The sequence below is a fragment of the Phaenicophaeus curvirostris genome, chromosome 16, assembly GCF_032191515.1.
Source record: "Phaenicophaeus curvirostris isolate KB17595 chromosome 16, BPBGC_Pcur_1.0, whole genome shotgun sequence".
Taxonomy (NCBI): domain Eukaryota; kingdom Metazoa; phylum Chordata; class Aves; order Cuculiformes; family Cuculidae; genus Phaenicophaeus; species Phaenicophaeus curvirostris.
This window is the reverse complement of record NC_091407.1, coordinates 239,238-264,085: the sequence shown is the minus strand read 5'-3', so window position 1 is coordinate 264,085 and position 24,848 is coordinate 239,238. Positions and strand designations below refer to the sequence as shown.

The 24,848-nt window shown below is 38.2% G+C and overlaps 1 protein-coding gene across 1 annotated transcript in view; it reads right to left on the bottom strand.

Moving 5' to 3' along the window:
• Positions 1-24,848, bottom strand: part of PARN (poly(A)-specific ribonuclease) — a 53,152-nt gene that overhangs the window by 8,779 nt on the left and 19,525 nt on the right. The window contains exons 19-22 of the mRNA XM_069869728.1: positions 21,099-21,154; positions 18,483-18,569; positions 12,790-12,864; positions 140-329 (exon numbers count right to left, since the gene is read on the bottom strand). Of these exons, the coding sequence (XP_069725829.1) occupies positions 140-329; positions 12,790-12,864; positions 18,483-18,569; positions 21,099-21,154 (408 nt within the window). The remainder of the gene's footprint in view (positions 1-139; positions 330-12,789; positions 12,865-18,482; positions 18,570-21,098; positions 21,155-24,848) is intronic.

Sequence of the window (24,848 nt, the reverse complement as noted above, 5' to 3'; positions counted from 1 at the left end):
ACTACTACTGATTTATATGCAAAGAAATATGTACAGGAAAAAATAGTCACCTACTGGTTAAGAACTACCTGAAAATTGTTAGACTTCTAATAAAAATGCAATAAAAATACAAGAGTTGGCAATGCAGGAAAAGTCTCACCTGTTAACACAGTAGTATCGACTCTGGGAAACATAAGGTGTGCATTGAGTTTTTAACCGCTTTCTCTCCATCTCCTTCCAACTATCTTCTGTACATTTTCTCTTTGCCTGTTTTTCTTCGTGTTTTTTCTCAATATATTCTGCATATGTCTGGATCCTATAACTTTCAGCATACCTGCTGGTGTTTACAGCTATGGGGAAGAAGAGTGATGTTACATAAAAAACACCGTTAAACAACAGCATGTCTTGCCCTGAAATAACTTATTTTGAAAAGCAGTAGGCAGTAAGCTATTTGTTCTGTTCACATAAATGACTTCTGGTTCCATTGGTAGTGATTAGAAGGGAAAGGAAAAAAAAAAGTAAATACCGTACTCTCCTACACTCACGTGTTATGTCTGCATTAGGAAATCAAAGCTCTTCTCAGAGTCAGACTTCATACAAAAAGAGTTAAAAATACTTAAGTCTTCTCTTTTAAATTAGAAACCATCAATTATTCACAGCCCTCTTCCAGATTGCTTGCTGGCAAGAAAAGATTTCCTGGATTTTTTCCCCTTTCAGTCTCATTACTTAACCCAGCAGGTTTATTTTGCAAGTCTGCCAGGAAAAGACGACATTTGCAAAGCCTTTGCCAAAACTCTCTTTGATTGCTGTGAAACATAAGCTTATTTGAGCTGCATTTTTGGTTGCACAAGATATCCGTGGAAGCAGCACTTAACTAATATCTAGCTGTTCCACCCCTGTATCTTTCTAATGTTCGGTCTCCATTTAACTGAAAAAGACTGCAAGTTCAAGGTAGAAGGATTTCTGTCAATGCAAAATTAGGATCACTTCAAAAATGAAGAAAAAACTTCCACTGCCTTCACTCAGCAACAATTTACCAACATTCCTTCAAATCCCAGCATCTTCACAGCTTTCAGCCTCTAGTCTGCAAGCCAAGCTCTGGCCTGAAGCCATCACTGTAACAGATGAATCAGCAAATTAAACTGACTGTCACCTGGTGTCCTCTGCTGTTTTCAGCCTAACTCGCAGAAAGAGAGTTCTGTGAATCAAGTAGTACACCAGCTTAAATATATAAAAAACCAACCCAGATTGTTTTTCATACAAATGGGCTGTGCACATTTTAATACACTATCATTGTAATGGAGACAAAAATCCTGATTTTGTAACTTCCAGTACTTCCAGTCTTTTTGTAGAAGCTTCAGGTGTGTATCCAACTTTCTGATTCTAGTTGAAATGCTGTCAACTTGAACACAAGCATTCTTTATTACCTCTAGCCGAAGCACTACAAATAGCAAGCTCCAACATCACAATCCAGAAAAGGTAAGGAAGATGAGAGGATTTGGATTTTTCTCCTTTCAGAATACATCACCTATTCTACGTCTCGGCTGTGCTACTGTGAAATGAATTACCTACGCTTTCAGCCACAGCACACAGATGCTGCTGCTGTCTTTCAAACATGCATAAAACTGAGCAACAGCTTTGTATATTTAATTTTAATCCCAAGAACAGATACTAACAATTATGACTAAGAGCTTCAGGCAATTGTCGCACTAACTGAAGAGATGTTACGCATACCTCCTTTCACACTCCTTATATTTGTTTTGAGCTGTGAAGTTACAGGATCTGTTTGTAAGAATTAGGAGTATATTTATTGCCCATGAAGTTATAGTGCAGGCATCATGAATGAATTAATAATTCTCACTGGAGTTATTGCATGCCAGCCAACATTCCTCAGGGTAAAATTTGTTTAGTTAAACTCAAGCATGTTTTCACTTGCTAAAATCAAGCACAGAGTTACCACGGATCATCTGATAAATAGTGATTTGTTAAAACACAGTAATAATTTCACATTATTTGTTATGCTATAAACTAAGAGCCAAAGTTATGGCTCTTCCATTTAATGCCCTGACAAACTCAACCTATATTTAAGGAGAGGGGGAGAAAAAAAACAACACAAACCCATCCTTATGCAGCCTAGAGAATTTTAAAATGCATCTGTGTAAGAGTCAATATTTTTGAACAAAGACAACTTTGCCTTCCTGAAATAAGGCTTGTATTTTATAGTGACCCATTTATCTTACACATATAAAGATATGCACATACATACATATTTTATATAAAAATTACATGCTCAACATACTGCTTCATGCATTGAACAATTAAAATGAAGACACATGCAGAATTCTAAGGAGCCACAAAGATAAATCAATCTTGCGCAGTCTTGAACTGAAGAGCCGCTCCCTGTAAAAGTTTAAGACACATTTTCTCTGATGCTTTTTTGATGACTGCTGTCCATATTGCCAAACAAAGCAAATGCACTTATATCGCCCTGCATTGCCAACAGAAGAAATTCACTGCTCTCAAACTAAAGAGTACCTAGGGAGGTTATTTACTTATTTATTTAAAACATAAGTGAGAAGACAAATCTTTCTGTGATAAACCTGACCTAGTAACCAACACCACATGGCTGCATTTCATTACACTAACTGCAGCCGCCAAGTTATTTTTCCATCTTACAGCTAATTAATCGTAATTGCACACTATTTTAGGAAAAACGTGTCTAGAGGATGGCATCTTGTCTAGTTATTCAGAAAACTATTAAACAGGCTGACTGACATGAGCGATCCAAGCGGAATGTGAACAAAGATGGTTTCCCACCAAGTCCTTGTTCTTAGGCAGATAAAGAGCCTGATAATATTAATTGTAACCAATTATAATCCCAACAATGCTAAGTCCTAAATTTCACCTGGGAATCCATAACCCTGGAGTGCAGCTCACACTGGGTTTCACCCGGCTGGAGAGCAGCTCTGTGGAGAAGGACCTGGCGATCTTGGTGAACAACAGGCTCAACGTGAGGGAACAGTCTGCTGCAGCAGCAAAGAAGTTCAACAAGATGCTGGGATGCCTCAAGAAGGGCATCACTGGCAGAGATAAAGAGGTCATTGTCCCACTCGACACTTTTCAGGCTGCACCTGCAGTATTGCATCCAGTTTTGGTACACGCTATACAAAAGAGATGCAGACAGGCTGGAGAGGATCCAGAGAAAGGCCATTAAGACAATCAGAGGACTGGGAAACCTACCATGCAAAGTAAGCTTGAGAGAACTGGGATTGTTCAGATGTGAGAGAAGGCTTAGGGGTGACCTTATTACCATGCACCAGTACTAAAGGGTGTCTACCAAGAGGATGGAGGCTCCCTTTCTACAAGGAGTCACATGGAAAAGACAAGGGGTAATAAGTACAAGTTGCTCCTGTGGAGATCTTGATCAGATTCCAGAAGAAAATTTTTCACCACAAGAACCATTAAACATAGGAATAATCTCCCCAGGGAAGCGGCAGATTCCTCTGCACTGGAGACATTCAAGATTCAGCTCAAGAGTGTGCTGGGCCACCTCATTTAAACTATATAAAACTCACCTACGGCCTCTTTAATTTACCAGGGCCAGACACTTACATATGACAGACAGGATTCTTTGAAGCCTTGGTCATCAACCCACCAGAGCAAGTCAACTATTACGTTGAGTTGGATGTATTCAGCATACCCTTGGCTAAAGCTTTTGAGATGAAACCTTATCCTGAAAACAGTTTTCTCCACTTTCAACAGAAGTATGCTGCACAGGTCTGTTTGTAATAGAGTCAAACATTTATTTCAACTGCGACTCAAGAGAGCAAAAAATAACTGCTAATTCAGCTACAGAAAGCCTGACTGCCTGCTTTCCATTTTCCATAACAGCCATGCTGCTGCCTCAAAATCCTCTTGCACATGCCAAGGTAACTACAGCAGACTTGCCCAGCATTGCCGAATGAAGTGATACTTCCTCAGCGTGCTTCTTGAGATCCTTGTCCTCAAGGAAGGTTAAGGAGAAGAAAAACCCTCACTGCAAAGAGTTTATAGAAAAAAAAATTAAATAGAGAATTAACTCAAACAAAGTATCAAGACTTTACAAAAGATCCTCCAGGATCATCCTGCATTGAGGCATCATGAAGGGGAAGTCTGGCTTTGCTCCAAGGTCAGGAGATAAAATTCATTTACAATTTCACGTGGCTTTTATCAGTGAAAGAAAATCGAAGCCTAATTGTTTGAAACCTATAAAGCAGTGTCATTTGGCAACTCAGCATCACTTGAAAGATTCAAAAGTCCTGAAGAGTTAAAAACTATTTACTTAGTCAAAGTACATTCAGAAATATAACTACAGTTGACTGTCTCAGCAGCAGAACAATTAATTCTGTCCTTTATTCACTGATAAGGAAAGCAGCATCAATGTAACTATTAGAAAGTCTCAAGTCTTAGTACTGTTGTAGCATTCAATCATAAATTATGTTGCTTCAACAAGTTCTTGGTTTTGTCTCTTCATTTTGGAGAAAATGGGAAAAGAACAGGCGATTGGGAAGAAAATGATTTTACAGAAGAAAGGTAAAATGCCAAAGTACAAATGCATGGCAAAGGAGGATCCACAGAGAACATTTTATACTTAATTTCCCTCAACAAAGAATACAGACAATAGCATAGTCCACCAAGACATTTAACACTATGCACATGTATGCACATTGCTATTAAGGATTTTAACTAATTACTAAAAGAATCCAAGCTACTCGGCCTTTGTACCCTGTTTAAATACCTCAGTAAAAAAACCAAAATCTGTGAAATGTATTAACCCATTTCAAAAAAATCCAAGTCAAATTAAAAGACAGTCAAAAACTTCCAACACTATATTAAGAAAAATACTACTATATTCAAACTGGTGGGGTGTGTCTGTTTGGTTTGTTGTTTGTTTTTTTAAACTGATGATGTAAAAATAGAGCTGCAGGTACCTGAAGGCAAGCCTATCATCAGTCCTCTTAATTTGGCATCACTAATGCTGAAAGTTTTAAAACAGCTGTCTGTATTATGATTTTTACCACAGGTTCCACTGTAAGACCATGACTATAATTTATCAACCAGCAATTAATTTTCTTGTTATAGTCAAGATTCCTGAACAACACAAGTAGAAATTCACCACATCTCATTCCCTGCATTTACTAGTACAGAAATGCTTTTAAATCGACACTGGAGAACTTCAGTTTCCAGGAGTATCGGTAAAACGTTCAGAGCTGTTAGTCTACAAATTACAAACGTAAAATGCACAGAACACTTCCCTTTTAAAGTCAGATAAAAGTTCTCAATGTGTATGATTACTTAAAGCACAGACAGCTCAGATCTGAAGGACTTTTTGGAATGGTACAGAACTCATGGTCTGGCTAGGCAGCCAATTGCATCGAACATCTTGGTAACAAATGGGAGAATGCCATTACCTTGCTCCTTAGCACAAACCCTTAGCTATGTTTTAATACCAGCAAATTAAACATTTCGGCTAAGGCTGAGCAATCACAGGAAGCACACTCTTGCAAAATCAGATGACATTTCTGACACTGTTAAGAACTTCATAACAAGAATAGCAAGCTGAGCTTGGAGACATCCTCATGGCAGTGCTGTCCAGAAGAATATTAAGGTTAACACAGCCATTTTCAGCCAAAGCACCTATTAATGCTCCACATCAGGTGCTTCAAAAAGAACTATCCCAATAATAAGTTCACCCATAGATACCCTTTCTTAGAGGAAAGACTGCGCCCCACTGCACAAATTAACATATTCACTACTTTCACTACTGCATCAAACAAATGGGTTGATACTGTCCTCATCTTAAAACGTATCCCAAATAAAACTAAATCTAACTTTGCTATTGTGACTTCTCTTATAACCCATGAGGAGTTCAAAATCCACAGACCAACTGCTTAGGTCCTCCTAGTGAAATCATTTCATTCAAGTCTTTGTACAGCATCCAGCACATATAACAAAATCATTACGATCTTCTGAAAAACTATACACAGTATCAAGGTAAAGGATGTTTTTAAGAAGTTCACCTTGCAGGAAAATTATGTAAAAGCACATATCCACAAGGTGATTACATCTTACTACAATTACTGCAACTATTAATATCTTATCTTAAATGCCATTTTGATGCAGCACAAGAATTCAAGCCACTCAAAAATTAACATGAGAAATACCAAAAATTTATGTATATATCTGCACATATGTGCATAGGTATGTATACACATTTATGTATCACATAACACTGCAAATTTAGCATCATAGGCAAAGCTACTGATGCAACACTTGAACTAAGCTTTCCTAAAATATCAAAACCTTGTGGGCCTTAAGAATCCAAAATCCGATAAAGGGAAATCACAAAAAGCTAGAGAAACTGTTGGAGACTGCACTAATTTGAATAAAAAGTAAAATAACATTAATGCCTGACATTCGACATACTGTAGCATGACTCCAGCTTCTTCAGACTATAGTAAGGGAGTTTCCTGCCTGGAGTTATGTATCTGACATGAATTTCACATTATCTTATTGGTGACAACAGAGACATGTGAAATACAATTTTTCAAAGAATCTGGGTAATGCAGTAGGTACTACCTGCCATTTCCCCAAATTCAGTGGTAAGAGACTGATATGCACACAATCTCAAAAAACATAGGCATGTTCTTAAATTGTGGAGGTAAACATTCACGTTAAGTCAAAGGTTCTGTAATAAACTTTACAAAACACTCAAACTGTAGAGTCCAGCCCTGTCAGAGAAACTCGCAAGTTCAGAAAGATTAGTGACTTAAACGAGAATCACTTAAAGGCCATCACAATTTCAGCTGCTGCACCTGCTTTAGTCCATTGCTCCCCTGCTGTCTAACTACATCGGTCTACTCACTGCCTCGAGGAAGAAGACATCTTGCACACAGTAAATTCTGTATGATCTCACGTATCAGGGCACTCACACATGGAACAACTTAACATTTTTTCAATGCTTGCCATTTATGACATGCAGTTGCTTTTCAAATGTATTTAAAATTTCAGGCTAAGTGTATTTGTTGCATTTTAAAATCTCAAGAAAAAAATTCTCATGAATATTCTCAAGTTAAAATTACTCTAAGTGCAACAGTCTTAAAATACTGTAGAAGTTGCTGAAAATCAGAACATACAGGTTATAGAACTGCACCTAAGCCTTGGGTAAGGAGAATGAAGAGCAAGTGCTAGCTGCTAAGGAAAATAAACTTGTCCATTATTACCCATTACCATATAACTTTGTCAGGTGTCTCAGAATGGAAACTCAGTTTTACTTTCAAGCACTTTAACAGAAGATTTCTCCCATGTTTTAGAAATTAGTGCACCCTGCTGTAACAACAGTTTTTAAGAGTACATTTTAGATGGCCTATAGAGGCTCTGCAAGTGCAAAGCCATGTAAAGAAACCTCCCTTTAAGAGTGCATTTAGGTTCTTCATAAAGCAGCGACCTAGAGAGTCACTGAAAGTTGGCTGCAATGAAATTCAAGGAAACCATGAATAACAAGAACTCTTCATTGATGCAAGCATTGGCTGAGGCCTCAAAGTGGTGAGCTGTTGGCTGAATCACTGTAACTTGATGTAACTGTAAATCACTGGAAATTGATGTCACTTCAGGTTACATCAATTTATTAATTAGAATAAAATATGGAGTTTACTAAAAAAGTTAAGACAAGCTGAAGACTCTCCCATCTTCCCTACCACTTCTAGACTATTTGTGTGAGGCCTAAAACTCTAAGTCAAGAAGCACTGAAAGAGTACTTATTTCATACCAATCTTTCCAGATGGAAAACCAGCTTTATAAATGTAAGAAGCTGAATAGCATCCAAAAGCAGGCTAATCTAGCAAGCTGAAAGCCATAAAAGCCAGAAGTTGTACACCAAACATTCATTCTGAAGCTGCTTCTTTTTATCAACTCTAAGAGTGCACAAGTACACACCGCTTTATCATGTGCCCCACCTATGACAAATCCCAAGACCAAATAAATTACAATTTGGCAACAGTTAAGTTCTTTCTCCCAGATGTCCAACAAGAGGACATTTACGATGTACAACCACTTAACAAATTCTTACTAATCACCTGCCTTGAATAGCAAAACTCAATAGAAAATAGCCTGTTTATTGGTCATTATTTTTTCCCCAGGGCTGGTAACTTGGAAATCAGGAGAGCATGCTCAAAAAGTGACTAATTAGAGGCATCTACACCACCACAAACTTGTCATTGGCTTTAATATGACAACACAGGAACAGTGATAACTGACTCCAAGAACACAGCCCACTGAAACTCAAGACCACTCAACATGCAGACACAGCTTGCATATAGACACAGCAGGCACCTCCCTCCGTGGGGATTATTAAACCGTTAACTAGCATTTGTCTTAATGTAGCTACCACTGCAAGCTGAAGTTTATGTTCTAATTGTAACGAGTAATGTTATTTCATACAAGAATAAGCCTTTTCTAGTAATAAATTAAGGAGTTTGCCAATAACCAAATAAAGTGAAGATTCTTGGATACGGTAAGCAGCAAACTGAGAAGGTTAAGGGATTTGCTCCTTGTTTCCCAAAGTTTCTGGTTTATGTGTTTCAAGTATGCTACATGCAGTTTGAAACATAGGAGCAGCTCCAAAATTGCCGATAAAAATCCTGCCCTTTCCCATACTCCTTTTTTTCAGAGGGAAATAGGTGGAAGAGGGAACAAGCCTTTTTACGCTATGCAAAGATTCATAGGTCCTTCAGGATAACACTTGGACAGTTAAAAACCTGTAATATGCATTCTTCCTTGCCACATACACATTACTGATTACCATGTGAAAGTTGAAGAGCTACTCATGAGTTCAGTTCAGCTAAACAGATTTCAACTTTTTAAACAAAAAAGCATATGGACCAATGTTTTAGCAATCAGGTTTTGACTAGGTGTTAATGGTTACCATCCATGATATTCCATAGCTCAGGAACACTTTTAAAGAGCACTGGAGGATGAACAGATACGTTTTATTACTTACATATTCAGAATGGATTTCTATGCATATTATCATGAGAAATTCAACATATTCCCGGGGGTAGATGAACAACTTTCTAGTCCATTTTAAAATACCTGAAGCCAGGAGAGCTGGAAGCAACAGAACCAGCGTAGCATAGCTTACACAAAGTGTCGCATTTTAAGAGATCTGTCACTTGTTTGATGTAAAGGTTAAACACAAATGCGAAAATTAATTATAATTAGCTGAAATGTGAGAGACAACTCAAAGGAAGAAAAGTCCTCTCTTCCAACCTCCTCCTCCCCTTTTTTTAATTGGGTAAAAATTAATCTCAAAAAGCCAAACTTTTCAAAGTTTTCAAAGCAGGATGGAAAAACAAGATGGATTTAAGATATATATCTGAAGCATCACTGCAATTGAAAAATAAAGACACCTCTCAGATCTGAACTGACTTAAAAAAAATTCATAGACCTAGAATCAGTTGACACTCCATCCAGATTACTACAAACTGATCCTCTTTTCACAGCTTTCCCCACACAGTTCCCTTATTAAAAAGATGCCAAACAAGTCTGGATATTTTTGCAGTGCATGGACTCAGATATGATGCAAATCGACCACCTCATCAATACTGGGAAACTTCCACATGTCCTTCATGTCCTCGATTCATTTATTTTCCATAAATGCTTTCATTGCACACGTGTGATTCATTAACTACACATATCAATACCAGCTCAGAGCCAGAAACAGCTTTAAGCAAAAATGTATGTCTGCAGCAACATCTTGTATTGTATCACATTGTTTGACAGTTCTCTAAGGCCTTTTATATAGTGCAGAAGATGCAGATGTATTTATATAAACAGGTTAAAAATCAGGCCACATAATTATTTTTTCCTAGGATTTTCACTTAAGCAACTCACTAAATCACAAGTAGAAATAGTGACTTTTATTGCCAAAGCAGTTCATTAAAGAATTTAAGATCAGGAAACATAATAACAGAATTGATTTTAAGTATTTATTACAAGAAAAAAACAAACAAAACCCCCAAAACCCCAAGCTTTTTAAGTGATGTTACAATAAAAAAATAATCACACAGCTTTTTGGTAACTGAGGTTGCTATAGTTTATCAGCTCGGTTGGCTGACTGCTTTCAGTAAATGAGATTTTACTAACCTGATTTCATAAAAATCTATGACAGACTATAATCACTGGGGCTTTGAAATAAATAACTTGTCTCCTAGAATGCAGGCCACAGAACAAGCCTCCCTGTTTGTCAAAGCATAAAAAGACACACAGAGCAGTGCCTGAAAGATTGTTTAAATTATCTGCAGATATTCAGTTCTTTCCACAATATGTAGTTGCTGTAAAAAAAAAAAACATCAGAAAAATCAACCCAGCAGTGGTGAATGTGTACGCCAAGCATTCAGGCAACAGGTAAGCGACTGAGGCGGCAGAGTGGGGAAGCTGCTGTAGCAGCATCTAGGAAGTCTTTCAGCTTCAGAAATGGCATAATGCACATATTTTTTATTGAGAACCAATTGTTCTGCTAGTCCTACTCAGAGAAACAAGCAATCGGCCTGAAAAGTGGAAAGAAAAAAGGCACAGGATTATACAAAGTTACAATGACATATAGATGTGTTGTACATCAGGGCACCTGAACTAAAAAGGAGAAAACACAACTTTGTTGCATTTCACCACATAGAAGACCTCCTGGAAAGACAAAAAGGTGGCACAATTCCAACCCCTTATTCAATTTTTTTCTCAGCCTATACCTCACATATCGAGAAGAAACTCTGAATGAGATTAATCAGGTCTGAAACAAAAAGCTTCAGATAAGTTACTACTTCACAAGCACACCATTTGTGATTGCACAGCTCAGAGTACTTTTTTACTTACGATAATACAGATTGATGCTTATTCCCTCCAATCTTGTAATGTAATCGTTGCTGCACTTCCCTCAAAGCTTTGATTATTTGCTGGTATCATTGCTAACTATAACGCATATAATTTACAAGCCTTGAATGCTTCAGAGCTAAGAAACTAAGATGACATATGCATGTACTGCTAGCAATGCTTTCCCGAGCTACAGAGCTAGCTAAAATAAGGGCACATTTATTTTGACATAATTCTTTACCTGGAACTTCTCACTAGACCTTATATGATCCCTATCTCTCCATATAGATGAAGATACAACGTCTCTATCTGCTATGGAACATTTGCAGTAAAGAGGCTGCTGACAAGCACTCAAAATCCTCTGCAGAGATATTTATGTATGGGGAAGTATAATACACGCTCACAGGATGTTAATAAGGAATTAGAGAGATGCACTGATTATGCATCCAGAACCTGAAAGCTTCTTTATTTGAGCTTCCTAAGACAGATGATAATGAAGTCAGTGGGGTTTCCTAATCTTGTTTTTTTCTTTTTAGAACTTAACAGTGCAAATTCTGGCCGGAGAGCTCTCAAGAGCAGCAAACTTTCAGTCATTTAATCAAAAGTTTTATTTATATTGCCACTCTTACTGGCTCCACAATATTTGAGTAAATACTACCATAATGTATCCCAAATAATGATGTATAATTGTTCACTTCCAGACATTGTTCTCAGCAGTAAGTTTAAGGGTCAGTCCTCAACTACATGCACAAGAGAACTACAGAAATCACTAAGAGCTTGTGGATCCAACTACAGTCAACCAAAACTCTTAAAAAAACCCAACCAAACAAAACCATAACCATCCCTAAAAGCAAAACAACAACAAAAAACAACCAAACTCAAACAACGAAAAAAAACCCCAACCCAAGCCCCTAACACCCCCAAAGAGATTTTTTTTCCATAACTGGAAGCAATGTTTTCAGTAAATTCAGAGATGTTTGTCTCTTCCTATGTTTCTTACCTAATTCGCGATGATTTCTCAAGAGCATTATTACTCCGTATTTTTCTTATGATACCTAAATAATGTTTTGCTCTATGTTTTCAGTCAGTTTCTTACACTGGAAAAGTTTCTTTCTAAGACACCTTGCACAACCCTAAATAGTGAAACATTGCTATCTATCCTAATATGTGAATTAAGAGTGTGGGTTTACTAAGAGTGTTTACATAGTCATGCATAAATTTTTTCTTTAAACTAATCGCTCTCCTAAAACCCAAATGAAGAAGCAATACATTAAAAAAAACCCAAACCAATCAACTTCTAAGAAAACACAGTTAAATGTGTATACTTCCATGAACTTTTTTAAAGCTAAGCCCCAAAGTTCAAATAAAAATTTAAAAAAAAACAAACGTCTGGAGAGATTGCATGTCATTACTACACAAACTGTAGACACACTAGCAGTCCAGACTATCAGGAGATCACTATTTTGCACATGTTCTACAATACACCAAAAGATTTCCACATCACTTGTTACTTGCAAATGTAAATCAAACTGAACATATACATCAGTCCAAAAGATATTTGAAGGAAAAGAACAAAAAACTCTTTGGTAGCTCTGCTTTGTGTAAAGTAAGAGTAAAATAACCTCAATAAATACTGCATCAAGTGAAAAAAACTAACATTACTCTACCTACAGGTTCAGGTACTTAAAAGGTCATGAGATGAAACATAACTCTCTCAACCAAGTCCGGTTTGGGCTTGTCTTTGCTGCATCACGTGTGCTGGTACTACAAAATCTTAGTTCCTCCTACAGCATCTGAACCAAGTCAGTAGGTCTGCTGTAACAATCATAGACCCTGTTAGCTCAGAGCATTTTAAAGCAGCCAGTTGAAGTCATGTCTTACTACTGCAGCAAATTCAGAAACACTTACCTATTTGTACTTGTTCTGGCTGGCTCAATGACACAAATGCTGATGTATCATCAATCCACGACACCTGAATGTTACCTGGAAAAGGCAACAGAAATTATCATGACTATTTTTATCTTAGGCTTAGTCACAGATTTTAGCTGATGTGCCATAGCATAAAAGAATACAGTCAAGTACGAGTAACTTCACCTGAGAAGGCTTTTGTGCTCTGTAAAATTGTGCAGTGCATACACGGTTGTACATAAGCCTGGAACTGCTCAGAAGGCAGTGACTGCTAGAGCTGCATTTGCATCCTGTATGCCCTCAGATCCACGAGAGTAAGGACCAAAAGGAAAATCTGACACATCTAGTACTTTTTTCACTCCAGAGTATTCTGCTTCTTCATAGCTGTTTTATTTTTTAAATCTTACAACAATTCAAGTTATTAGGGTCTTCCTAGTCCTCCCTTCAAGTGTTCAGTGTAATTCTAAAATAAAAACTGAAGCAATTTTTATCTGAAAATTGTCAGCTCTGTACCAACATAAAGAACAGATGTTTTGGTTTTAAAATGCATCCATCCTTCAGAACTGCAGCAGTTCCTAAAGACACTGCATAGACAAGCTCCAGTTATCACTCACTGTACAGACCCCCAGCATAATAAACTGGGGAGGGAGGAAGAGATTGTTCACAGCAGTGGAGAACTCCAGTTACTGCAACACTAAATCTTCAAACTCTGTTTTGTTTGGATCATACTATACATCATTTCTTGGATGTACAATGAAAACTGAATTTGAATAAATATGAGGACAAATGCACAAAATTAGGAATCCCATCTGGAAGCTGTGACCATGGAACAGTGACTGGAAATAAGTTCCTCCTTTCATCGAGCAGTTAGTCCATTTTCTATGCAAACGGCTTGAAGTGTCACATTAGCACTAGAAGAGCTCATGATCAAGGAAAAGTGGAAGAAAGGATCTCCACTCCAGACACAAGGTCTTATTATAGTCTGAGAGCAACTTACATCTCCTGTCCTCATCTAAGTTTGTACAATTAAGATATTGAAGATTGCTGCAATTTTTTTCAGGCAGACTAGGAAATCAAGTTATTTATAACGTTATACCACCAGTTAACCTTCTCACATTACAAGGTTAAAAATAATGACGCAAAATGGCTTAAAATGCATTTTATTTTCAGATGTTTAATCTATTTAAATCTAATTTAGCCTACAGGTTCCAAGGTTATAGTAGACTCTTCTGAAACCCAGCCTGATAATAAACAGATTTCCTAATTATAAAAAATAAAAGTGTCGTTAGATTTAGTTTGCATGCTATACACTTAAATAGCCAGCTATTTAAGACTTCAAGTTATAAACGTTTTTATCATTGCCAAAATCATAATTAATTCAAGCACAGTTTCTGACATTTCCCTATACTAAAGGGCTAAGGCTACTATTAAGAAGAGCCTACACGGAGAATTCAAACATTAGAATTTCTTTAAACACTATGTAGGGACTTAAGGATGCAAAGCATCTTGCAATTGTGCCTGCCCTAAATAAAATATCACAGAGGATCCAGATGGACTAAAAATCACCTGAAGGAGTTCAGCTTCTACTCAAATGGACTTAAATGCCCACATTTTCACTAAGGACCAATTAAAAATAAATAAATAAAAATCCAACCCGTTGTTGCCACAGCATTTCAGTATCACACGCTTATTCATTGCTGCAAAAATGATGCTGCACTCTATGATTCTAGTATTTTAGATAATCAAGGGTTTCAAGACCTGCCAACGTATGCTACCTTTATACTTCGACTTAAAAATTTTAAATATTTAACCTTAGGAATGAGTCAAACATTAAATAGTGGACACTGAGCTACAATCTGAAGGGAGTTGCAATAATTGCTCTTATGCAATTCTCCATGCTTAAAAGACTCTACATCACTTTTCGGGATTAAGAAACAAGGAGGGACAAATTAATAAATTAAATTACTCAGCAACATCACTAAGCACTAGGTAAACACTGTGAAATTCAAAAGTACGGTGAAAGGGCAATAAAGATTTGAAAAGCAAACGCATCTGCACCTGAAGTACAACATGTAGCAATCAAAGCCGCATGCCTACTTACTGCAAGGCTAATCCAAATAAGCCATATACAGCAATGTAACAGAATACCAGCTCTAGAGAAATAAACCAGATTTCACTCTCTGCACTCCTAAAATAGATCAAATGTTAGCCTGTATGACCCCTTGCCTATTTGCTACTACATGCACTGTCAAACAATGTCCCTTGCTAAAAAAAAAGGGAACATCAAGTAAAAAATTGTCAAGGGAAATAAACATCTTCACCCAAATATGAGTACATGAAAATCTGGTCTGTTGCTTCTGAGATGAAGGTATGAAGTAACATTTTTTTTTCCTATAAACTTGAAAATTCTCTAGCTATAAACACAAACATGCAAACAACATTAAAATCCACAGAATAAAATTATACTGATGGATTGTCAGTCAAACAGATTTTCCTTCAGTTTTCACACTAGAATGACCAAATATATGGAAAGGCTTCCACATAAGGGACAAAGTAAACTATGACAGCTAGGCCTTCAAAAGGAAATTCAAAGGAATTTCCCTGTACACAGCTATGGGGAAGACAGGAAAAGAGACATATCAAAGAAGTACAGAGGAGCTTCACTATTTCACAAAAGCTGTACTGCAGCAAATACTATTTTAATACCTTCATATGTCACACCAGCATGACCAAATAGACTACGCATCTGAGACTTTAAAGAAAGAGACTGCCTAGTACTGCAAGTACTTGTACAGTGAAACTCCATTCACCCATGAGACCATAAAAATATCTTTTACAAACAGGTGTCCACTCAGTATGCACACAGTACTGAAAGACTTATGAATCATGAACACTCCTTTTCGAGTAGCAAGCATAAAACAGTTCCAAGTCTGACACTGCAGCCCCTTCAGCTGTTTCACTGCTTTCATTAGAAGCTTCATGGAAGATTACAACTTCTTCATTTCACACTAGGGTAAAAGAAATTCAAGTAAATTTTTCTGTAAAATCAGACTAATGTTGCTATCGAATTTAACAATTGGTTTTTAATCTAGCTACAAGCTTAATTTCAAAATACTTTTGTTTAACTGGTGTGATAAATTGGGATAATTCACGTTTGCTGCTGCCATATTTTGGGGGCTTTTGCCAAATCAACGTAACTCACATTGCACCTCTGCTTCTGTCCAGCTACAACTCTAAAAGCCCGGGTACTCCTAGAATTCTGGAAGAAATAATCTGAAGTTTGTTTTGAGATGCCATGGCAATAAGACCTAAACCAAAATATAGATTAACTAATACCCAAAGACCATGAGTTGTAAATCCAGGTATGCAAACATTCAGCTCTGAAATTTGGAGAAGAGAGAAAAACGGGAGTTTCAAAACTGCAGAGCGTTTTGAGATGTGCAAGTGTGACCCCTGGTGGGAGTGATCTGTGCTCGCGTTGCACGCTGACACTGAAGGGGAGGGTTTCCTAGAATAAAGAAAAAGATTATGGCAAGGTCTGTAAAAGCCTACAGGAATCATGTCCAAACTCTGTTGTTTCTTACCCTGTAATTGCATTCCTAGAAAAATCTCAGTAATTTTTGGCATTCTCGCATTGTCCGTCAGGAATACTAAATTCTACCAAGCATCATGCTGGCACCGTGCTGCAGCATAGATCACAGTGAGAAAAATGGTCCAGAGACCCTGCACATACCACTGAGTCACAGTTCTAGGGGAAGAGGAGAACAACAGTATCATTCTGGAAACCTGCCTGGTGACACACAGCAAGCACAAGAGTGACAAGACTAAGTCCACTGAGGGACTTCCATCCTTTCACTAGTGATAAAATTTCCTTATGGGTACCACAGCAATTATTTCAATGGATGTTTCATTGAGGTTTGCCCTTGAATCTGTTTGCCAGGCTACAAACTCTGATTTAAATCATTAAGTCGTACATAACAAGCAATTGGTCAAGAGGAAATGACCTCAAGTTGCATCAGAAGAGATTCAGAATAGGTATTAAAATTTCTTCACTGAAAGGGTTAATCAAGCATTGGAACAGGCTACCCAGGGAAGTGGTCAATCACCATCCCTGAAGGCATTTGAAAGACTTGTAGATGTGGTGCTCAAAGACACAGATTAGTGGAGCTGGCAGTCTTTAGTTTATGGTTGGACTCCAAGACCTTAAAGGTCGTTTCCACCCTAAACAATTCTGTGATTCTATAACTTCAAAACAAGTGCAGTACACCGATCAAGTACCAGCTAAACGGACATGTCTTAACATCCTTGACTCCAAAAGGGGAAAGGTCCACTTCCTAACAGAGCACCTTCTTGTCCCTTATAAACTTAAAACACATGTATAAATATGTGCAGGTTTTACAGCAATTATAATATAATGTACAAAATCGGTACCAGGACTTAAAGTAAGACCGGAAGCAGGAAAAAGGGAAATTATAGTGCCCAAGCAGAATATTTTGAGGAATAGTGAAATTACAAATTCATTCAATCAGGCTGTGATTAGAAGTGTCAAGACTAATGTAATGTGAAGATTTTTTTTTTGTTAATGAGAAAGCGATTCCTCTCCAATAAACACTTTGATAAATAGCCTCTTTTTTCTAAAGCAATTTCCCATTAACATTCTTATTACACAATTTGAGGAAGACAAGATGTATAAGTATCTCCTATATGTGACATTTAATAAACTATTTTTACCTTATTTTAAGTATTGCAATCAAATATTTCTGGAAAAGCATGCAAAACATTTTAATAAGGGTAACAATTTTGGTTTACATTGAAGGTTTGTTAAATGGAAAGAAGTTACCTCTTTGCAAAAAATAAATAAAAAAAAAAACCAAAAACCCAAACAACAACAACATGATACAAACTACTTCAACAGAAAAATAATTTAAAATTATTTGCAGGCCCAAAATATCTCTTATGAAGCACTATCTTACCTAGCATTAAGAAACTAGAAACCAATCTGCAATTAAAATCTTGGAAACGACATCCAACACAGGGCTGTATGAAAGATCCTTCTTGTTCCAATTTAAGAATGCAAAGCATAACAACTGTCTTTGGCTGCAACGGTTAGGAATCAAGAGATCACTGTCAATTAATTAGGATCTCCATATACTAATACTCAGTACAGGAACAAGCGGGATACTAGTCTTCAGTTATTAAACAGCTTTTTTTGTTCTTTCTTCTGACTTGGACAGTATTCTCAATCTTGAATCACATCAGCTCTTTTCAAGCTTGCTTTCTTGCCTAGACTCACATTAGCTAGTGTCTCCCTTTAAGTGGACTGCAGGATGAGCCTTATTCCTAAAACCTTCACCTCCCTCTCACATCAATCCCCATTCCCTTTACCCATCTATACAAAGTCTTACCTCCACCCAGGAGAGGCTATAAATAAAAGGATCAAAGGTCCACAATATCCCACAAGCACCACATAAGATTTCTAATGAAATGTTCATCAGAGCAGACATTTTCAACACATCATTACAAATCAAGTCCAAAGGACACCATTCAAAAATTACAAAAAGCAATTCATCATTACCTATACTACGAGTACATCTACATCCACAGATGAAAAATAATAAACAAAACCAGAGGTACTTGCTAATGACAAAGAGGGGAGAGGAAACATATAAAGAAGGACAGACTACATCACTCACCAAAGGCACTGAAAAGCTGGTAAAGGTCACTAGTCTTCCACTCTTTGGGAAAAGTAACATGAAGAACATGATCTCGTTTTGGCTGCACTGTGAAAGAAAACAGCATTTGTTAACCTAAGAATCACTGCTGGTATTCTTGGAACATCCTAAAAAAGGTATCCAATATGGTCATGTAGCTTCTTTATTTTCCCTTTTTCTGTAAAGAAGAAAACAGACTAAGGTCTATGAAATTATGCAGTTCTGACTGGTAACTACAGTGAGTGCTGCTCTACTCAGATTGGTATGTGCAATACAGTACAAAGTATGGACATGTCTAGATGTAATTTTGTTCCACAAGTAAGGCTTCATTTTTGCATGAACTTGAACTGTACCTTCCAATAGCTACAGTGTCTCCTAAACAGATAGAACAGATCTTTATACACTATGGTTTTGAGCCTTCCCATCCCTGCCCAAATGGTTCATGGAATTTTTATTCACAAACCATTTTTTAATATCATGTGTAAACCCAACCAAACGCAGCAGTTACTTAAAGGTGTCAAACTCCTGGTTTCTCAGTTCCTGATCAAAATATGCCGTAAAAATAGGACAGAGATTTTCAATTGCATCTATCTTCTAAGGAAGAGATTGCAGCGTGAACTCAATTATAGTACTAAAATGCTAAAAAAAAAAAATCTTCATGGAAGCACCGTTATGCAAGTACCAAGAGTAAAAATAACAGCTGTAACTCAGCATTTCATCACTGAAATAATGAATGCTTAACAAAGGGGAAAATAATCTTCCACTAAACGTCTACATCTTCTACCTACTTGGGTAAGAAATATTTGATTCATATTCTCCTTTGCAGTCATCTTGAGCAGCAACTTCATTCTTTTTAAAGGAGTTTTTAAATACACAGTAACAAAAGATGATGAAAGTCACTTTCACACATTCAATACTATTTGACCTAGAATATGTCACCCAACTCCCATTACTTCTGGAAAAAAATGTACAAACTAGCTATAACACTACAGGACAAACACACCGACAAACACCACAAAACTTACAACAGTCATCTAGTTAGCTGTGCCTCTTTTTTTTTTTTTTTTTTTTTTAAACCCAGTCTCTGAGTCTATCTACCACAGAAGTGCAGCCTTATTCTTTGCGTGGCTTTGCTTCTCTGCAAAAATGCTTCCTACAGACAACAACCAATCAGACTGCTTCTTCAGCCTACAGTGGTGTTTACATCTCAGCATAGCAACAAAAGTTCCTAGAGCATCCAGCCAAACATGCCACTCTACATGGACTTCCCATTTAGAATCTCAGAAAGTCTCACTGGTTCAGATTCTGCTGTAACATGCATCATTCTGTTCTACATGAGTGGCTTTCAGATAAAAGAGACAGACATTCAGAGGCAGAATCTTTTTTGGCAACTCTTCTTGGCAAAGTATCAAAACAATCCTGTAAGTTGGCTAGCAAGAGGAAGTAGCATCTTTACAGTTTAGGAGCTTTGGCATTCTCTCAATGACCTGAAGTATTTATCCATTCTTCCACTTAATAGGAAACAGTTGGGAAAATAAGTAAGCAACATAATTAGATAATCATTCCAACAGATCCACAGAGCCAGAGCTCAGTGGTCTGATCACCGAACTGCATTTAAAAATTAAATATATGCCCTTACAGTATGTATTTTCCTCTCCAGCAAGTTATTTCCATCTTTCTAGAACAGCATTCTGCAATGACTAAACTAGCATGTAATAAAGGGTCATCCTTCAGTTTGAGCTTTCCAATGTATGGAATGTAAAGTGTCTTCCCATCAATATTGCTTCCAGATGGGTATAACTAAGACATTTGCGTATCTGACTTCACATATAAACTTAAGCTTTCATCTAGTTGAAGACTAGAATGACCTGCAAAGGCTTCATATTTTTATGAGTCAAGACATCAGTGGTAACCCTTATCTAAAGTTTTCTCCCTCGTAAAGTAAAATCTGTTAACAATAAGGGCCTTTATATTGGAAAAATTTGTTTTCATTTAAAGGTATTAGGAACTTATTACAGCCCCAGGTCTCTAACCTAAAATAACTCACAACATAAAAGTATTTTAAGTAATATCTTTCCATTTATGTTATCATTATCTCACGTGGCAAAAGAATTCTGATGCTTTGACTGAAGTTGAGTAAAGGTGTTGCTGCACACAAATTGTGAAGTGAAGTGGCCAGAAGACTTTCAAAACCATTTGCCATTCACTAGGTCACATCCTGTATTCACTGCTGGCATGGAGAGAGAGGGGGAAAGTGATAAGACCTCACCTTGTATGCTGTACAGCACTTAAGAATAATGATCCAAAATAACCATAATGCTGTTAGTTTCAGACTGTTAAATTTAGTTACAATAGTTTAAACTGTTCTAGTCAAATTCTCTTTATAATGCAGACTATTCTCTGGTTAAAGCTGAAGAACCTGTGGTTTGATTATTTAATTCAAAAAACGGGGGGGGGACATTGAGATCATTTGTTAAGTAGCTAATTACCTAAACAGAGCCAATGTCCTACGTTTTAGATATATGATAATCTTTACACTTCCTCCTCCAGGAAATTTGTCAGAATGGTAGTAAGTTTACAATGAAATAAGCTACTTACAGTCTGGTCCTTCCAAATTGAGATATGGTATGTCCATTACTCTCATAAGAAATAGCCTGAAGCAAAATGGAAAAGCACCATTAGCAAATTTCTACCTAAAGACCTTTTAATAAGCTTTCCTTTATATAGTAATAATTTCACTTATTCAACATAACTGTCATTTTGAGAGTGACACCTCGAAAACCAAGCTAGCTTCAAAACACAGCTTCTGCAAGGAAACAGAGAAAGACGTTCTTACTCTGACACCTCCTAGAGATATTGACAGGACATGCAGTGCTATTGCTCAAAAAAGAAACACATAAAAGCCATCTATCCAGAGACCAACAGACAGGAGAGACAGTGATCAGGCCTAAAGGCACCCTTCCTGATATTAAAGGGAGGGCAATACAAGCAGAGTGGGGGACACATCTTCCAAGGAGGAATAGAAGGGAGATGACCATGTTCCACCTCTGGAAGACATCAGGCAGGTATGACCCCCATAATAGAGCACGTAGCTGGGCAGGAAAGAACTTGCAAGTCTCAGATCTATGCTTTCATAGTAAGACGCATTTCACTTCAGATTGTCAAAAGACGCTCAGTTCCATTTATAACCCATGATTTGTGCTCACGTCTTCATCTGAAATAACGTCAATGTCACTGTTGGTAAGAGCCACAGCCTTCTTTGGACTCGAGTGCAAAGGATAAATAGTTATTTCAGCCAGTCAGTAAAAACAGTTTAGACTTCATGGGATGAAGTTTGTCCATCATCCAGACAGGACAACACAGATTTGGTTTAAGTTGACCTGCCTGAAGAAAAAGCTTTCACAGAATACTTGGAACCAGCTGCTTTATGAAGTACTCCAGTAACTAGTTTAGTTTCCTAGGAAGCAGTTTCCATAAAGATGAAGTTCACTGAAATACAACAATAACTTCACAGCAGAATACTAGTTAAGCTGCCCTCCTGCAGGCTTTATCATGTTGAGGAAACCAATGCAGTGGCCAACAGTAAGAACAGACTTAGCCAAAACAGAAAGGCATACACCCAAATTAACTAATATCAGTTTTTATCCTCTGAGATAAATCCTATATTTGTTTGTTTGGTCAAAGAACTATGTCTCTAAACAGCACATACACACAAACACGCTGCCTAGAGAGACAGCATAAATACTGACTTTAATACTAAGTGCACTTGAAGTATGTTACAAAAGTAACCACATCTTGCAAGATGAACTTACACCACACAGGTTATGAACACTGATTTGCAGCATAATGCATAATTAAGTATCCATGATTATGTTTGTTAGAGTTCTCATCTATGAGCAGAAAATTTAAACTAGTAAGGTTGTTCTATTCTATTTAAAAGCTATACTGACCAACCGAAAAAATGTTATTTCCCACAGTTTGAAGGCTACAGTCAGGTCACATGGACAGAGGTCTGTTTCTCAATATGCAATATTCTAGGAAATTTGAAGTATTTTTAGACAGTATCCTAGAAAACAAGTGTTTCTGTGGCAAGTCAAGTAAAAAAGGGAGAGCAAAGCTACAATAATACCACTTAACAGCAATGCATAAGTAGTGTCAAGTAGTCAACATTTTTCCTCTGCACTGAGCTACAATGGAAGTTTTAACTGCAAGGAGAAACTGATACAGCTGAAAAAAGAAAAGGCATTTTTTAAACCCAGGTCAAGTTACCAATCCAACTCAGTAACTAGTACAGCCATATGTGGGTGAAACTACAAGGACAGCAATTGTTTGCTCATACACTGTGACTGAAAAGCTACTGGTCAAATTGCAGAAAAGCACACTGACCTTTTGCAATAATTTTAAAAAGAAAATTAATATAATGTAGAAAAGCAGAAGGAGGAATCATAGAATCACCAGGCTGGAAAAGACCCACCACATCATCGAGTCCAACTATTCCTATCAAACACTAAACCATGCCCCTCAGCACCTCGTCCACCCATCCCTTAAACCCCTCCAGGGAAGGTGACTCAAGCACCTCCCTGGGCAGCCTCTGCCAGTGCCCAATGACCCTTTCCGTGAAAATTTCTTTTCCTAATGTCCAGCCTGAACCTCCCCTGGCAGGGCTTGAGGCCATTCCCTCTCATCCTGTCCCCTGTCACTTGGGAGAAGAGCCCAGGTCCCTTCTCTCCACAACCTCCTTTCAGGTAGCTGTAGAGAGCAATAACGTTCCGTTCCTCATAAGGCCTGTTCTCCAGCCCCCTCACCAGCTTCGTTGCTCTTCTCTGGACTCGCTCCAGAGCCTCAACATCCTTCTTGTGGTGAGGGGCCCAGTACTGAACACAGGATTCAAGAAGTCTCACCAGTGCCGAGTACAGAGGGAGAAGAACCTCCCTGGACCTGCTGGTCACGCCGTTTCTGATCCAGGCCAAGATGCCATTGGCCTTCTTGGCCACCTGGGCACACTGCTGGCTCATGTTCTGTCGCTGTCAACCAACACGCCCAGGTCTTTCTTCTCCAGGCAGCTTTACAGCCAGACTTCTCCTAGTCTGTAGCACTGCACAGGGTTGTTGTGCCCCAAGTGCAGGACCCGGCATTTGGCCTTGTTAATCCTCGTGCTATTCGCGCTCAACACCTTCATCCAGGTCATTGATAAAGACATTGAACAGGACCCAGCACTGAGCCCTGGGGAACCCCACTTGTAACTGGCTTCCAGCTGGAGTTAATGCCATTTACCACCACTCTCTGGGCCCGGCCATCCAACCAGTTTTCCACCCAGGAGTGTTCGCCTGTCCAGTCCAGAGGCTGACAGTTTCTCAAGCAGAATGCTGTGAGAAACTTTGTCAAAGGCTTTACTGAAGTCCAAGAAGATACATCCACAGCCTTTCCCTCATCCAGTAGGTGGGTCACTTTGTCATAGAAGGCGATCAGGTTTGTTTGGCAAGACCTGCCTTTTGTGAACCCATGTTGACTGGGCCTGATCACCCGGTTCTCTTGCATGTGCTTCATGATCGCACTCAAGATCACCTGCTCCATGACTTTCCCTGGCACTGAGGTCAGACTGACAGGCCTATAGTGCCCTGCATCCTCCCTGCAACCCTTCTTATAGGTGGGCACAACATTAGCCAGCCTCCAGTCCAGTGGAACTACCCCAGTCTTCCAAGACTGTTGGAAGATGATGGAAAGGGGTTTGGCAAGCAAACTCGCCAGCTCCTTTAATACTCTTGGGTGGATCCCATCCGGCCCCAGAGACTTGCGAGTGTCTAGTTGGGCAAGCAAGGCTCTGACCACCTCCTCTTGGATCATAGGAGCCTCATTTTGCTCCTCTAACTCCTGGGTTTGTACACAGAGGGAACAACTTTCTTTACAATTAAAGACTGAGGCAAAGACGGTACCTCAGCCTTTCCCTCATCCCCTGTCACTGCTGTTCCTTCTGCATCCAATAGGGTCTGAATACTCTCCCTAGTCCTCCTTTTATTGTTAATGCATTTATAGAAAGATTTTTTATTATCTTTCACAGACTTAGCCAATCTAATTTCTAGTTGGGCCTTAGCCCTCCTGATTTTTCCCCTTCATGATCTTATTTCCCTCCTGTAGTCCACCCAAGATGCCTGTCCCTTCTTCCAAAGCTCATAGACTCTCCTCTTCTTTTTGATATCTCTCAAAATCTCCCTGCTCAACCAAGCTGTTTTTTGACCCTGCCAGCATTTTTCCAGAACACGGGGATGGCTTTCTCCTGAGCTGCTAGGATTTCCTTTTTGAAGAGCTCCCAGCCCTCATGGGCTCCCTTGCCCTTAAGGACTGTCTCCC